Source organism: Oncorhynchus masou, chromosome 23 (genome assembly GCF_036934945.1).
Source record: "Oncorhynchus masou masou isolate Uvic2021 chromosome 23, UVic_Omas_1.1, whole genome shotgun sequence".
Lineage (NCBI taxonomy): Eukaryota > Metazoa > Chordata > Actinopteri > Salmoniformes > Salmonidae > Oncorhynchus > Oncorhynchus masou.
In genome coordinates, this window is record NC_088234.1 from 14,703,548 (window position 1) to 14,719,662 (window position 16,115).

The following is a 16,115-nucleotide window of genomic DNA, read 5'->3' on the forward strand; positions in this document are numbered from 1 at the left end:
AACACTCCTTCAACAGCTTCAAACTACGAATCGTTGACTCTGTCTGGCTGGCTGGCCAGTGGGACAAGGAAATATGTCCTGACTCATTTAATCTTTACTCGATTCCTTGTCGTCTCTCCTTGCCTGATTCTCAAAATGTATTGGAGAAGAAAGTCAGAGGGAAGGGACCTTCTCCTTCAGTAAGGTTGAGGATGCACAGAATCAAGGAAAGACTAAAAGAGATTGAGGCTTAACTTTGTAACCATCTCCCCATTCCAACTCACGTTCTAATGTTCTCTTTAAAATGGATAAACCATGGTCCAAACCACAGTAGGATACCTGGGGGAACTCTGTGTGTGTGTGTGTGTGTGTGTGTGTGTGTGTGTGTGTGTGTGTGTGTGTGTGTGTGTGTGTGTGTGTGTGTGTGTGTGTGTGTGTGTGTGTGTGTGTGTGTGTGTGTGTGTGTGTGTGTGTGTGTGTGTGTGTGTGTGTGTGTGTGTGTGTGTGTGTGTGTGTGTGTGTATGTGTGTGTACGCCTGCGAGCGCGAGAGAGAGATATATCCCACTACGGGTGGAGTGACTAAGAGAGGATTCATCACCGGCAAGGGGGAATTCAACACCGACTGACCAATCAGCTCCTCTGTTCTGACCTCTCCAACCAATCATCAACACTCACCCGACCAAACAATTTTGTGCTAGAAATGCCCGCGTCGATTTCTGGTTCCAGTAGGTTCCTTTCTGTTTTCTGAAGACGTTAAACCACAATCCAGACCTTTGGCGATAATTAGTGATAATTTATTCATTGTGTTTTTAATGACTCTCTACTCATGTACTACTTACTGTATGTATCTATGTGTGATCTGTGTATAGCAGACACCTAACCAAAGACCTTGAACAACATCCTCTTATTACTAATGACAGACACACAGAGTGGGTTCAAGGCAAGAAATGACATTGAAAGGGCCTTATTGGGAAATGACAGAGTATATGTAAACTCCAGATTGATTCCCTTTAAAGGGATGTTTGAAATAAGTGGTGCTGCATATAATAAGAATGGTGTTATGTTACTGAAATGGATGAGGAGGTTCTGGCCAGTAGGCTTCTCTGCCAAAGGTATTGAAACATTCACACATAGCTACACCTTTTTGAATCTATCTGCTGCCACTTTAGAGGCCTGAGAATGCAATATAACTTTTGATAATGTAATTATTTGTTTTGTACTGAGTTTGTATTAAAGAGATTAATATGTGTTGTCTATTCTGAACTACTTTATAATAAAATAATGCTTGACTATAAATGAATGCACATAAAAATTAACTAAGATGTGGGAGATTTTGTAATTACTTCTAAGCGACCAAATTCTTTAAATACTGTTAGTGCATTACTACTTTAATAAGATGATAATAATGTGTAGCCTATTAGTTCGTACTCATAAATTGTCATGAAGCTCAAAGAACCAGGCCTACCTTTTTATTCTCGATACGTCAGTTTCCGACATGAACTGAGAGCTGTGGAATTTCCCCTCTGTTTAAGCCACACCCACAGACCTCTCTGACTGGCCAGAACGATTTATATGTAAAACTCTTCTCGCTCGTCATTGGTCCTCATTCTGTTTGGGACATTTCGTGAGTTATGTTATATGAAAGTTTTGGTTGATCTAAAAGTTGGTGAAATTGGTAAGTGTTGTTATTATTAACTGTCAAATAATGTGTAAATATATTCGTTTCAGTCGAGTTTTGAACCGATATGGCACCTGTTTCCTATTCGTCATGGTTTGTGAGGTAGAATGACTCGTTTTGGTAGCTAATTTAGTAACGCGTCAGAATCGTCAGGTAGCGTGACGGGAGCTACCAGACATGTTCAACATTGCGATGTGGGCTGTTGTAGGGTTATGGCTAAAAGGATTCCAGCCTTTGTCAAATTTACGTCAAAAGTATATATATATATTTTAGCTAACCCTAACCCTTTTCCTGACCTTAATTAGCTTGATTTCCCTAACAGCTACGTCAATTCTCCCTACCTATTGGGGAAATTCTAATCAGACAAAAACTGGATCCTTTCTAGCCATAACCATACATCTGTTAGACGCCCAATATCCTGTAACTACATTCACGCGAGATTCAGCTCTGGTCCGAGATTAGGTTATGGTAAAATGTGCAGGTTATGCTTTATAACTAGTTTATAATCTAGCTTTTTGAGGCTATGTTGTGCCATTTAGTGGCCGCACCATCAATGCCACGAGATACACCCACATGCTCTATTCACACAGATTGGGGCTGATGGATAGGTGAGCTCACTCAACTGAGGACACATACTCACAGCACAATGTCTGGGGCCCAGGACCACAAGAGACGGCAACCCCCAAAGATGTACTTGGTGGTCTCCAACCTAAAGATTCAGGACCAGTTGGAAGGTACCATCCGACTGCTACGCGGGAACCTCTGTCAGGAGCAAGAGGGGGGAAGGAGCAGGGGTGACCAATTGTGGGTAAAGGTAAGAAAAGGAATGAATACTTTATCACGTCTGTCTTCTCTCTTCCTTGTGTTTGAATATTCTCTCTTCTCTTCCTCTTTCTTTCTCTGCTCTCCCTCCCTCTTTCTCTGCTCTCCCTCCCTCTCTCTCTGCACTCTCTTTGTCCTTGTCTCCCACCACCCTCTATCCCTCTCGCTCTCTCCTCCTCTCTTGCTCTCTCTCTCTCCCTTCCTCCCTCTCTCTCCTTGTCCCCCACCAACCTCAATCCCTCTTGCTCTCTCCTCCTCTCTTGCTCTCTCTCTCTCTCTCTCTCTCTCTCTCTCTCTCCTTCCTCCCTCTCTCCTTGTCCCCCACCACCCTCCGTCTCTCCCTCCCTTCCTCTCTCTCTCCCTTCCTGTCTCTTCCCCTCTCTCTTCCTCTCTCCCTCTCTGTCTCGCTCTCCCTCCCTGTCTCTCCTTGTCCCCTACCACTCTTCGTCTCTCTGTCTCTCCCTTCCCCCTCTCCCTCTCTCTCTCTCGCGCGCGCTTCCTCTCTCTCCTTTTCCCCCACCACCCTCTTGTCTCGCTCTCTCTTTCTCTCTCTCGCTCTCCATCAGGAATTTGACAATGCCAGTATGTCAAGACTGTCAAGCAGCTGAAGATTGACAAGTTATACACTCTCTCATTTCTTTCTCTCTCCCTCAGGTGTTAGACTATGGTTGTATGGTAAAGATTGACAAACAGCTGCTTATAGAAGTCCCCACCGACCTGACCGGCCTATTGGAGCCTGTATCTGATCCAGAGTCCCGCCTCAATTTGCTCATGAACCCCAAGCAACTTTACCGATTGGCTGCCTTGCCCCTAGGCACCCCGCTCTATGTCCAGATGGGCCAACCAGGAGAGTTGGCGGAGGCGGAGCTAAGGTATCGAGGACCGCTGACCAGAGGAAGTACTGCTGTGTTGTTTGGGGTGCAGCTGAAGGTTAGTTGCTCACGTGGTGTTTTTAGCTATAGACAACAGATCATAACAACAAACTTTCACTCTTTGATGATTGTCTTGAAAATCATTTTACTTGTATTTTAGTTAGCCACTGTCACACAGTAGTTACCAAAATTGTCAAATGACTCGGGTCTAGCTTTCTCGCTCTCTCTCTGTCTCTCTCTCAGGACTCAGCAGTGGGTAGAGGCAACAGTAATGGTTCTTACAAAGGTCACCAGCTCTTCACCTGTCCCGAAGCCTCCGCCCTCTTCCTACCGGCCAATCAGATTAGGCTACGACGCTGGTCCCGTGCTAATGACGACCATCACAACAACGCTCTTCCTCCTCAACCTCAACCCCCCATTGGTAACATCATTGCTAGAACGGCCGAATCGTCTCCCAGCCTGGCCCCAGTCCCAGTCCTGGCTGGAAACCCCAGCTCCCCACCTCCCTTCCAGGTGGGCCACAGGGTGTGTTTCCCTCTGGAGGATACTGTTCATGGGGGAGAGGTGAGGTTCTGTGGGGCCCTGCCTGGACGGACCTCCACTGGGGTGTTCGTAGGAATCCTGCTGGTCAGTATTACTGCTGGAAGGTGCGGCTGTATATAAAAATACAATCGGTGTGATTATACACATTTGAGATTTTATAGTAATTATTGTGTATTAAGACACCCAGAATTCAGTGTTTTGTGGATAACATTCACACATGTTTAGGCTATATTCTTCATCTAACAGTCAATGTTTCCTGTATATTTGCGCTAATCAGTTTGTTTATACGCAGGACAATGCGGTTGGTAACTGGGATGGTTCATATAAAGGAGAGAAGTTGTGCTCCATCTCCTCTTCTCTGTATGGTTGCCTGCTACCCATCTCCAAGGTGTCCCCTGGTACGTCACTCCCTGGTTCAAATGTTATGGCAGATCAGAGATCCTGTTTGGTTTACTGTTGAGTTACTATTGACAGTTATGAGAGAGGGTGTAATTGGGAAAACAAAACGTTGTGGAAAATCGTGACTGTTAGATGACTGACGTCCTCCCTTCCTTTACCCCTGATTCTCTTTCATTTTCCTCCTACCGGGCTTTGAATTGTGTGCTGTGTTTGACCGTTGACCTCTACTGACCCCCCCCCTCCTCCCCCCCGCAGAACCAAGGTCACGCCGCCATACTCCTCCCCTCCAGAACCCCAAACCGGTCCTCAAACCCACCCAACCACCTGCTCCTGTATCCTCACCTGCCTCCACCCCAAAGATCGCTCTGATGCCCCCCCAACTCCTCTCAGCCAAACTGGCCTTAAAACCTCCACCCCTCCCCAGCCCCAAACCTTTCATGAAGCCTCACCCCTTCCCCCAACCCCTCCCACCATCAAACCCCAAACCCTGCCCTCCCCGACCGCCACCGACCAACCACAGCTCTTGAACGGTTCGCCCGGTCCCCTCTCTCCGGGTCGAGGTGACGGATTGGACGCTGAGGAGAATGGAGACGCGGGATTCGAGGTTGAGTTGGAGGTGGGGTCCATGGTGGAGGTGAATGACCCACCCCTTTTTGGAGTGATTCGTTGGATTGGACGAATCATTGGAGTTTCACAACTGGTGTCAGGAATTGAACTGGTACGGTAATACTGTCAACACTGTCACTGTGTGTCATCAACTCCCTGTAATTCCATCAACTCTGTAATTGTGTCAGTGTCAAGTCAATCAGTGTATGACAACGTTGTAAAGCAGCGGTATTCAAACATTTTCAACTAAGGCACCCTTAAAACTCAAAAAATGTCTAGTGTGTGTTCGTAACATATTTATCTGCTTACTTTCCTTTCTCAGGACCAGGAACTGACCGCTGGAACAGACGGCAGTTACCTTGGCGAACGCCACTTCCGTTGCCCTGCCAACAAGGGGCTGTTCGTCAAACTCCGGAACTGCAGGCGGGATTCCAGATTCCCTGCCCCTGAGACACCGGTCAATCAGGTGGAGCGCTGCAACTCCATAGGTGTGTGTGTGTGTGTGTGTGTGTGTGTGTGTGTGTGTGTGTGTGTGTGTGTGTGTGTGTGTGTGTGTGTGTGTGTGTGTGTGTGTGTGTGTGTGTGTGTGTGTGTGTGTGTGTGTGTGTGTGTTGTCCTGCCTGACTCACGCCACTCCCTTGAGATGAATGAGCGAGCCTAGGTTTCCACTGCTTCAGGTCTATGACCTACAGGTGCCGCCCTTCCAGCGCAGTCCGGATGCCAGCAACCCGCTGATTCCAGCCGCGGCACCGGCGTAGTTCTTGGAGGCCGACAGCTGGAGTGGGAGAAAAAAAAATGGGTTAAAGAGCACTCAGCCGGGCGTCCAACTCCGGGGTAGGGCAACCAGGGGAAGCATAAGACCAGGGGAACTAGAGGGAGAGTATAGTTTCTCCTCTCTGCAACTGTTTTTAGTTTTACACCTTTACACCCACGGGTGCGCGTCACGAACCGTTCACCTGTGAACCTGAAGTTACTCACCCTGACGGGACCTAGTGTCCTACGGGACGGAAGAGGTATATTCACACCTAAGACATTTTCATACACACGACAAACATGAACCACACAGTTACCAAGAGAGGAAACCATTGGGTCTATTTCGGTCAGTGGCCCCTTGAGAGGAAGTACACCACCTGTATTTATTCAAGCACAGCCCTATACAAAGACTCTACTTATCTTGTGAATACCCTAGCTCTCAACCCAGAGGAAACTGGCAGCTTCATTAAATAGTACCCGCAAAACACCAGTCTCAACGTCAACAGTGAAGAGGCGACTCCGGGATGCTGGCCTTCTCGGCAGATTTAATGTGCTTCCTTTAAAAAAGTAATTTGGTCACTTTCATTGTGATACAAACCTTATCAAAACATGTAGGCTTATGGGCTTGGCTACATGAGATGGGCGGCCTATGATAAAAATATATATTTAAAAAAAGGCATTGTTTCTTGCCGTAAGTTGGGCGTCATTCACAAGGCTAATATTGTCACTCCTCACACTATTCTTGATTTAATCGTGTCTTTACATATACTAAATTACATATGTGTGAAATGTGTTCTGTTTCGAAACAGGGATAGAGGGGGGAAAAATCCATGTCATCTATGCACTTAAATAGCAAACGGAGGTTGCTATTTCCCCGTGGTTTATGTTCATGCCAGCCAGGTCGGTTATATACTGTTGCAAAGAGAAGAAATGTACTTAATATTAGGGAAGTTGAGAAATAAATATAGTAGACCTAACCTAGTGGTTCCCAAAGTTTGTATAGTCCCGTACCCCTTCTAACATTCAACCTCCAGCTGCGTACCCCCTCTAGCACCAGGGTCAGCACACTCTCAAATATTGTTTTTTGCCATCATTGTAAGCCTGCCACACACACACACTATACAATACATGTATTAAACATAAGAATGAGTGTGAGTTATTGTCACAACCCGGCTCGTGGGAAGTGACAAAGCGCTCAAAGATCTCGGGGCACAAATAGTAATATAATAATAATTATCAATAATTTTGCTCTTTATTTAGCCATCTTACATATAAAACCTTATTTGTTCATCTAAAATGGTGAATAACTCCCCACAGGTTAATGAGAAGGGTGTGGTTGAAAGGATGCACATAACTCTGCAATGTTGGGTTGTATTGGAGAGAGTCTCAGTCTTAAATCATTTTCCACAAATAATCTGCGCCTGTATTTAGTTTTCATGCTCGTTAGGGCCGAGAATTCACTCTCGTATAGGTACGTGGTTGCAAAGGGCCTATAGAAAGCTGATGTGATCCTCTTCTTCTTAATAGATGCCATGTTTTCTCACACAATTTAATAGCCTATAGAAATGTTGCGCAACATGAGCTCATGGGCTCTCATGAAGTGTTTGATTAGATTTTTGATTAGATTTGCATTGACGTCAGAGTGATTAGAGGGAGTAGAGTGTTGAGTACCAGTTAGCAAGTTTGGTAGGCTACTAATGACCATCATCAGCATCACAGCTTGGAGAAGCCTAATTACCGTGACTACGGTCACGTGAAATTTCTCTGCCGTCACAACTCGTGACCGCCGGTATGGCGGTAATACGGTCACCGAAACAGTCCGAGCTGCCTCCTCCTCTTTCCGCTTGCTGCAGTGCCTCTCGGCTCTCTCCCTTCTGTTCCTTTTCCCGCCCCATTTTCCCGCCTCTGTTTTCTTGGCCTCCTGCTCTCTCCATCCCAGAAGCCATAGTTTCAGCAGGGGTGAGTTACATCAGTCCGAGGGTTTGCGTGTGTGTGTGTGGCACATTTTTGTCTCTATGAGTGTGTGTGTATGCGTGTGTGTCTCCATACCATGTAACATGATGACCAATCCAACCACCAGCGTTTGCCGAGTGGGGCAGTGAGCGCGTCGAGGAGCACACCCCTCCAGTCCAGGGGGACGAGGCCAGAGATATGTACCAGGGCTGGAAGAGAGGCATCCAAGGCCACCTCAACTCCTGCTACCTGGACGCCTCACTATTCAGGTGACCATACGCTGGCATTCTCCCTCCGTCCTGTTTGTGATATTATTAAGCCAATAATTGTTATTCAAGTTATGTAATAGGATGTTGAGAACCGGAACCCTCAGTTAGAACCGGAACACTCCGATAGAACCGGAACACTCCGATAGAACCGAATTAAGGATTAGATAATGCAGTCAAATGCTTTTTTTGTGTGTGCAAAAATGTAAAATTGGGCAATGTTATCATGTCGAATCTAAGGTTGTTTTTTAAACTAGAAGGAATGCTGGATGCATTCATGTTAATTAAACTATTTTCTTCCCCTCCCCCCTCTCTCTCCCCCCTCTCTTTCCCCCTCAGTCTGTTTTCGTGCTGCAGTTCCGTAGACTGGGTGTTGCTGTGGCCCTCAAACCCCTCAGACGGCCCCCACTGCAGCCAAGCCCAGGACCTGCTTCGCTGTGAGATAGTCAACCCCCTACGCAGGTGTGTGTGTGTGTGTGTGTGTGTGTTCCTTCACAATGGATGATTATGTATAGGCATATATTGTGATTTAAATTGTTCTGTTGTAGATCAGTGTCACTTTGTATTTACAGTGCCTTGCGAAAGTATTCGGCCCCCTTGAACTTTGCAACCTTTTGCCACATTTCAGGCTTCAAACATAAAGATATAAAACTGTATTTTTTTGTGAAGAATCAACAACAAGTGGGACACAATCATGAAGTGGAACGACATTTATTGGATATTTCAAACTTTTTTAACAAATCAAAAACTGAAAAATTGGGCGTGCAAAATTATTCAGCCCCTTTACTTTCAGTGCAGCAAACTCTCTCCAGAAGTTCAGTGAGGATCTCTGAATGATCCAATGTTGACCTAAATGACTAATGATGATAAATACAATCCACCTGTGTGTAATCAAGTCTCCGTATAAATGCACCTGCACTGTGATATTCTCAGAGGTCCGTTAAAAGCGCAGAGAGCATCATGAAGAACAAGGAACACACCAGGCAGGTCCGAGATACTGTTGTGAAGAAGTTTAAAGCCGGATTTGGATACAAAAAGATTTCCCAAGCTTTAAACATCCCAAGAAGCACTGTGCAAGCGATAATATTGAATTGGAAGGAGTATCAGACCACTGCAAATCTACCAAGACCTGGCCTTCCCTCTAAACTTTCAGCTCATACAAGGAGAAGACTGATCAGAGATGCAGCCAAGAGGCCCATGATCACTCTGGATGAACTGCAGAGATCTACAGCTGAGGTGGGAGACTCTGTCCATAGGAAAACAATCAGTCGTATATTGCACAAATCTGGCCTTTATGGAAGAGTGGCAAGAAGAAAGCCATTTCTTAAAGATATCCATAAAAAGTGTTGTTTAAAGTTTGCCACAAGCCACCTGGGAGACACACCAAACATGTGGAAGAAGGTGCTCTGGTCAGATGAAACCAAAATTGAACTTTTTGGCAACAATGCAAAACGTTATGTTTGGCGTAAAAGCAACACAGCTCATCACCCTGAACACACCATCCCCACTGTCAAACATGGTGGTGGCAGCATCATGGTTAGGGCCTGCTTTTCTTCAGCAGGGACAGGGAAGATGGTTAAAATTGATGGGAAGATGGATGGAGCCAAATACAGGACCATTCTGGAAGAAAACCTGATGGAGTCTGCAAAAGACCTGAGACTGGGACGGAGATTTGTCTTCCAACAAGACAATGATCCAAAACATAAAGCAAAATCTACAATGGAATGGTTCAAAAATAAACATATCCAGGTGTTAGAATGGCCAAGTCAAAGTCCAGACCTGAATCCAATCGAGAATCTGTGGAATGAACTGAAAACTGCTGTTCACAAATGCTCTCCATCCAACCTCACTGAGCTCGAGCTGTTTTGCAAGGAGGAATGGGAAAAAATTTCAGTCTCTCGATGTGCAAAACTGATAGAGACAGACATACCCCAAGCGACTTACAGCTGTAATCGCAGCAAAAGGTGGCGCTACAAAGTATTAACTTAAGGGGGCTGAATAATTTTGCACGCCCAATCTTTCAGTTTTTGATTTGTTAAAAAAATTTGAAATATCCAATAAATGTCGTTCCACTTCATGATTGTGTCCCACTTGTTGTTGATTCCTCACAAAAAAATACCGTTTTATATCTTTATGTTTGAAGCCTGAAATGTGGAAGAAAGGTCGCAAAGTTCAAGGGGGCCGAATACTTTCGCAAGGCACTGTATATAGTGAATTTGAATAGCTTTTATGAATGTACTTGGCTATGTATGTATCTTTCAGGTTTGGCTATGTATGTGCCAGTAAAACCATGGCCCTGAGAAGACTACTGGAGGCTGAGAGTAGTGACACGGGCTTCACCAACCAGGAGAAAGGTGTGTGTGTGTGTGTGAGTCCGTCTGTCTGTCCGTCCGTCTGTCCGTGGGAGAAGGTGTTTGGCTGTCTGTCCATCTGTCTCTCCGCCCGTGTCAGTAGGATGGAAAATGTTGATAGTGTTATTTAACTCTAGAAAGTTGAGTGAAGTTGAATTTCGTGCCACTCTGCGCAGGCTGATATTTGTGGGAACATTGGTGGTGTGTTTTTAAACACGTATGTCTTCTTTCTGTCAGACCCAGAAGAGTTCCTCAACAAGCTTTTCCAGCTCCTCCGGGTTGAACCTCTTCTGAAGATTAGGTATACTTTCTCTCCTTCCCCTCCCTCTCTTTCCCCCCCCCTCTCTCGTTCTCTTATTCTCTCTTACAGACACTTTCTCTCCTGCTCCCCCTTGTTCCTTTCAGGTCAGTGACACAGAATCAGCAGCCTCAGGAGTGTCACCTCTACCAGCTCTTTCCTCCATCTGTTCCCCTCTCTCCCTCTTCTCCTGTCCCTCTGTCTCCGTCCCTCTGTCCTATCCCTCTCTCCTCCCCTGCAGTACTCATGAGGGTGGCCAGTGTTCAGACTCTGTTAGAGACATCTTTTCTCCACGCGGGACTAAAGTTTGCTGAGGTAACAACACAAGACGACATAGTAGATACACAAACAAACTTTACGTTGATGTGTTGATGGATTGACTCTCCCCTCCGCCAGGCCCCTTCCTGCCTCCCCCTCCTCATGCCTAGGTTTGGGAAGGACTTCAAGATGTTTGACGCCATCTTGCCTTCACTCACCATCGACATCACAGACCTGCTGGATGACAGTAAGAACCAAAGATATTGTCATGGAAATTCTTACACTGGGACACTGGAAGTCATTCTTAATGAATCATTGTTTATTGTCAGCACGCTGGAGAGGTTCCAACCAACTCAATGCACCATAGTACACATGTCAATCAGGAGCTCTGCCGGGGCAGTCCCAGCAGTTGTCTTCTATATGACTATACACAGACAAGTTATATTTGCATAATTAATTTCATTACCATTTTGTTTCATTCATGTGACAGACCAACACCTCACGAGTTTTCTCTCTAAGATGAGACCTGAAACTGAGATATCTTTTGTTCGTTCTCAAAACAAGGTCTGGGCGTACTGCCAAATTGCGGATTCTGATAAATCAAATTAAATGTTATTTGTCACATATATTTGTCACTGAGGGTTCCGGCGTAGACCTAACGGTGAAATGCTTACTTACAAGCCCTTAACAAACAATGCCGTTTTAAGAAAATACCTACAAAAAAAAGAGATAAGAATAACAAATGATTATAGAGAAGCAGTAAATAACAATAGCGGGGCTATATACAGGGGGTACCGGTACAGAGTCAATGTCAAATCAAACTTTATTTGTCACATACGGGAAATACAACAAGTGTAGACTTTACCGTGAAATGCTGACTTACAAGCCCTTAACCAACAGTGCAGTTCAAGAAGAAGAAAATATTTACCAAGTAGACTAAAATAAAAAGCAGTAAAAAGTAACACAATAAGAATAACAATAACGAGGCTATATTACAAGGGGCACCGGTACCGAGTCAGTGTGCAGGGTTACAGGCTAGTTGAGGTAATCTGTTCATGTAGGTGGGGGCGAAGTGTCTATGCATAGGTAACAAGCAAACAGCGAGTAGCAGCAGTGTACAAAAGGGAGAGGGGGGTCAATGTAAATTGTCCGGTGGCAATTTCATGAATTGTTCAGCAGTCTTATGGCTTGGAGGTAGAAGCTGTTGAGGAGCCTTTTGGTCCTAGACTAGGTGCTCCGGTGCCGCTTGCCGTGTGGTAGCGGAGAAAAGTCTATAACTTGGCTGACTGGAGTCTGACAATTTTATGGGCTTCCTTCTGACACTGCCTGTATTTTATACCGGTCCTAGATGGCAGGGAGCTTGGCCCCAGTGATGTACTGGGCTGTTTGCACTACCCTCTGTAGCAGTTTCCATACCAGGCGGTGACGCAATGGTCAAGATGCTCTCGATGGTGCAGCTGTAGAACCTTTTGAGGATCTGAGGACCCATGCCAAATCTTTTCAGTCTCCTGAGGGGGGGACAAGGTTTTGTTGTGCTCTCTTCACGACTATCTTGGTATGTTTGGACCATTATAGTTTGTTAGTGATGTGGACACCAAGGAACTTGAAACTCTCGACCCGCTCCACTACAGCCCCGTCAATGTTAATGGGAGCCTGTTCGGCCCATCTTTTCCTGTAGTCAACGATCAGCTGCTTTGTCTTGCTCACATTAAGGGAGAGGTTGTTGTCCTGGCACCCCACTGCCAGATCTCTGACCACCTCTCTATAGGTCGTCTCATCGTTGTCAGTGATCAGGCCTACCACTGTTGTGTCGTCAGATAACGTAATGATGGTGTTCGAGTCGTGTTTGGCCACGCAGTCGTGGGTGAACAGGGAATACAGGAGGGGACTATGTACACACCTCTGAGGGGGATCAGCGTGGCAGACGTATTGTTGCCTACTCTTACCACCTGGGGGCGGCCCGTCAGGAAGTCCAAGATCCAGTTGCAAAGGGAGGTGTTTAGTCCCAGAGTCCTTAACCGCTCTAGGGAATTTCACCTGGCCAACATCCGGACAGACTTGGCCAGGGAGAGGTTGAAAATGTCAGTGAAGACACTTGTCAGTTGGTCCACGCATGCTTTGAGTACACGTCCTGGTAATCCATCTGGCCCAGCGGCTTTGTAAATGTTGACCTGTTTAAAGGTTTTGTTCACATCGGCTACCGAGAGCGTTATCACTCAATCATCCAGAACAGCTAGTGCTCTCGTGCATGCTTCAGTGTTGCTTGCCTCGAAGCGAGCATAAAAGGCATTTAGCTCGTCTGGTAGGCTCGCGTCATTGGGCAGCTTGCGTCTGGGTTTCCCTTTGTAGTCATTAATAGTTTTCAAGCCCTGCCACATCCGACAAGCGTCAGAGTAGTAGGATTGAATCTTAATCCTGTATAGACGCTTTGCTTGTTTGATGGTTCGTCTGAGGGCATAGCGGGATTTCTTATAAGCGTCCAGATTAGGCTACCGCTCCTTGAAAGCGGCAGCTCTAGCCTTTAGCTCGATGTGGATGATGCCTGTAATCCATGGCTTCTGGTTGGGATATGTACGTACAGTCACTGTGGGGACGACGTCATCGATGCACTTATTGATGAAGCCAATGACTGAGGTGGTGTATTCCTCAATGCCATTGGATGATTCCCGGAAAATATTCCAGTCTGCTAGCAAAACAGTCCTGTAGTGTAGCATCCGCATCATCTGACCACTTCCGGGCCGTACGCATTACCCTCTGTGAGGATTCGTTAAATTGGTCACTTGCATGAACACAGAAATTGGTTATTAGAAAAGCACAAACATTAAAATTCCCATTACACTATAAACTCATATGAAAATGTACACTGAGTGTACAAAACACTTTAAGAACACCTGTTCTTTCCATGACATATTGATGTCACTTGTTAAATCCACTTCAATCAGTGTAGATGAAAGGGAGGAGTCAGGTTTAAAAATGATTTTGAAGTCTTGAGACAATTGAGGCATGGATTGTGTATGTGTGCCACTCTGAGGGTGAATGGGCAAGACAACATTTTTTCGTGCCTTTGAACGGGGTATGGTAGTAGGTGCCAGGCACACCGGTTAGTGTCAAGAACGGCAATGCTACTGGGTTTTTCACATTACAGTTTCCCATGTGTATCAAGAATGGTCCACCACCTGAAGGACATCCAGCCAACTTGACACAACTGTGGAAAACATTGGAGTCACCTTGGACCAGCATCCCTGTGGAACGCTTTCAGCACCTTGCAGAGTCTATGCCCCAACCAATTGAGTCTGTTTTGAGGGTAAAGGGAGTACAATTCAATATTAGGATTGTGTTCCTAATGTTTGGTGTACGTCTGGTAAGAACCCTGCTATGTTAAAACATGAGGACATTTTATCGGGCGGGTTTCCTGTTGATGACCTATTTAATGCTTTCTCTCTCTTTCTCTTCACTCTCATCACTCTCTCTCTCTCTCCCTCCCCCTATTGTAATCTCTTCCTCTCTATTTCTCCCTCCCGCTGTCTCTCACTCCTCCCCCTCTCTCTAGCTCTCAGACAGTGCAGTATTTGCCAGGCAGTAGCAGAATGGGAGTGTCTAGAGTGTTATGACGACTTGGACATCACACCTGGTCGTCTCAAACAGTACTGCCACACCTGCAACACTCAGGTAACCATAGCACACCATTATTACCTATAGTACAGCTCTCAAAGTTCCATCAAAAGTCCCTTACATCTACACACTGCAGGACCAATATCCTCTGTCTCCCTTCCTCTTTCTCCCTCCATCCTTCCATTAGGTGCACATCCACAAGAAGCGCCAGTCCCACAGTCCGTGTCAGGTGGGTGTGGCTGGGGGTCCATGGACCGGCCCACTGCATGGAACTCGTCAGCGATTGGCTCTCTTTGCTGTGACGTGCATCGAGACCAGCCACTACGTGAGCTTCGTCAAGCACGGACCCCGCCCCAACGACTGGCTATTCTTTGACAGTATGGCCGACAGGGAAGGTGAGAGATGTCAACTTTAAAAAGGGGCCTTAAGGCCTGCAGCTAATTTTCATTTCTTCCTGTTAGTCAATTGATTGGCCAGAGTCTACTCATCTGGTGTTCCAGATCTGAATCACTCCCTGATTACAGGGCAAATGCAAATCTGCAGTACTGCAAATCTCAAATAGCCCCGGAAACCATGAAACTCTTAATTTATATGATCATGACATCCCATAATAGTTGCCATGTTCTGTTTCCATGGTTACGGCCAGGCGGGGAGAACGGTTTCAACATTCCCCAGGTGAGGGCGTGTCCAGAGGTGGGCCGCTACCTCAGCCTATCGGCGGAGGAGCTGGGCAGGCTAGACCCCGCCTCCTTGAGAGAGTCCGCTCGCCGGCTGCTGTGTGACTCCTACATGTGTCTCTACCACAGCCCCGAGCTCAGCCTGTACAAGTAACACACACACCAATGTGCCTTCAGGATGAGTGACATGCAGTATTGTACATTAACCACTGTTGTGCCTGTTCAAGTAACACACGCACAAGTTCCAGTATTGCACCAATGTGCCTCCAACAAGCAACACAGAAACAGACTCCTACAACAACCACTGCCCAAATGTGCCTTTGCAACACGAACAACCTGTTTTTCACTCTTCTGTTTACTTTATCCTTATGTTCAATGGAAATCTGAGAAGAAAATTATGAATAATTGTATATAATATCATAATTTGATATAATATAATGATGTTATTATATATATCAAAATAATTTGCATATTTTTATTTCACACACCACTTTTTATTCCATATTGGTTATGCTGTAATACATAGATTTAGAAAATGACCATGAGAATATATTAAAGAGAATTATAATGAAATATGTTGTTTGAAACATGTTATTGTCAAAATATGATTCTGGTGTATGAAAAATAGCCCTAAATGCTTATCGGCGCCAGGTAGTCCCGAGATTAGAGTGTTGGGCCAATAGCCGATAGGCCTCTGGTTCAAATACGGGAGCCAACGAGGTGAAAAATCTGTTGCTATGCCCTTGAGCAAGGCACTTAACCTCAATTGCTCCAGGGTTGCTGGACAATGTTTACCCTGGCTGTGACTCCACTCCCTGCAGATGTCTCAGGGAGAGTTGGGATATACAAGAAAAATATTTCCATTACACACTTATTGGTGTAACAGGACATATATATGCACCCCTCCAAATAATAATGATTATTATTATCATCACGTTTTATTTTAGTAGAGCCACCACGACCTGTGACGGTTTCTTATCAAACGAGGGATAGTGAAATGCAACATGTTAAAGGTGCACTTTGTATTATTAATTGCAATGGTCATAC

General features: G+C 45.6%; 1 protein-coding gene across 1 annotated transcript; it reads left to right on the top strand.

Annotated features, from left to right (window-relative positions):
- Positions 1-1,564: 1,564 nt before the first annotated feature.
- Positions 1,565-15,641, top strand: cyld3 (cylindromatosis (turban tumor syndrome) 3). Its single transcript, XM_064931243.1, is given in 17 exon segments — positions 1,565-1,655; positions 2,249-2,472; positions 3,135-3,410; positions 3,596-3,979; positions 4,188-4,293; positions 4,550-4,738; positions 4,741-5,012; positions 5,223-5,388; positions 7,734-7,875; positions 8,212-8,334; positions 10,135-10,226; positions 10,461-10,524; positions 10,629-10,836; positions 10,918-11,026; positions 14,330-14,448; positions 14,579-14,786; positions 15,038-15,641. Coding segments are annotated over 16 exon segments (2,811 nt in total). The 5' UTR covers positions 1,565-1,655; positions 2,249-2,304; the 3' UTR covers positions 15,223-15,641.
- Positions 15,642-16,115: the final 474 nt, after the last annotated feature.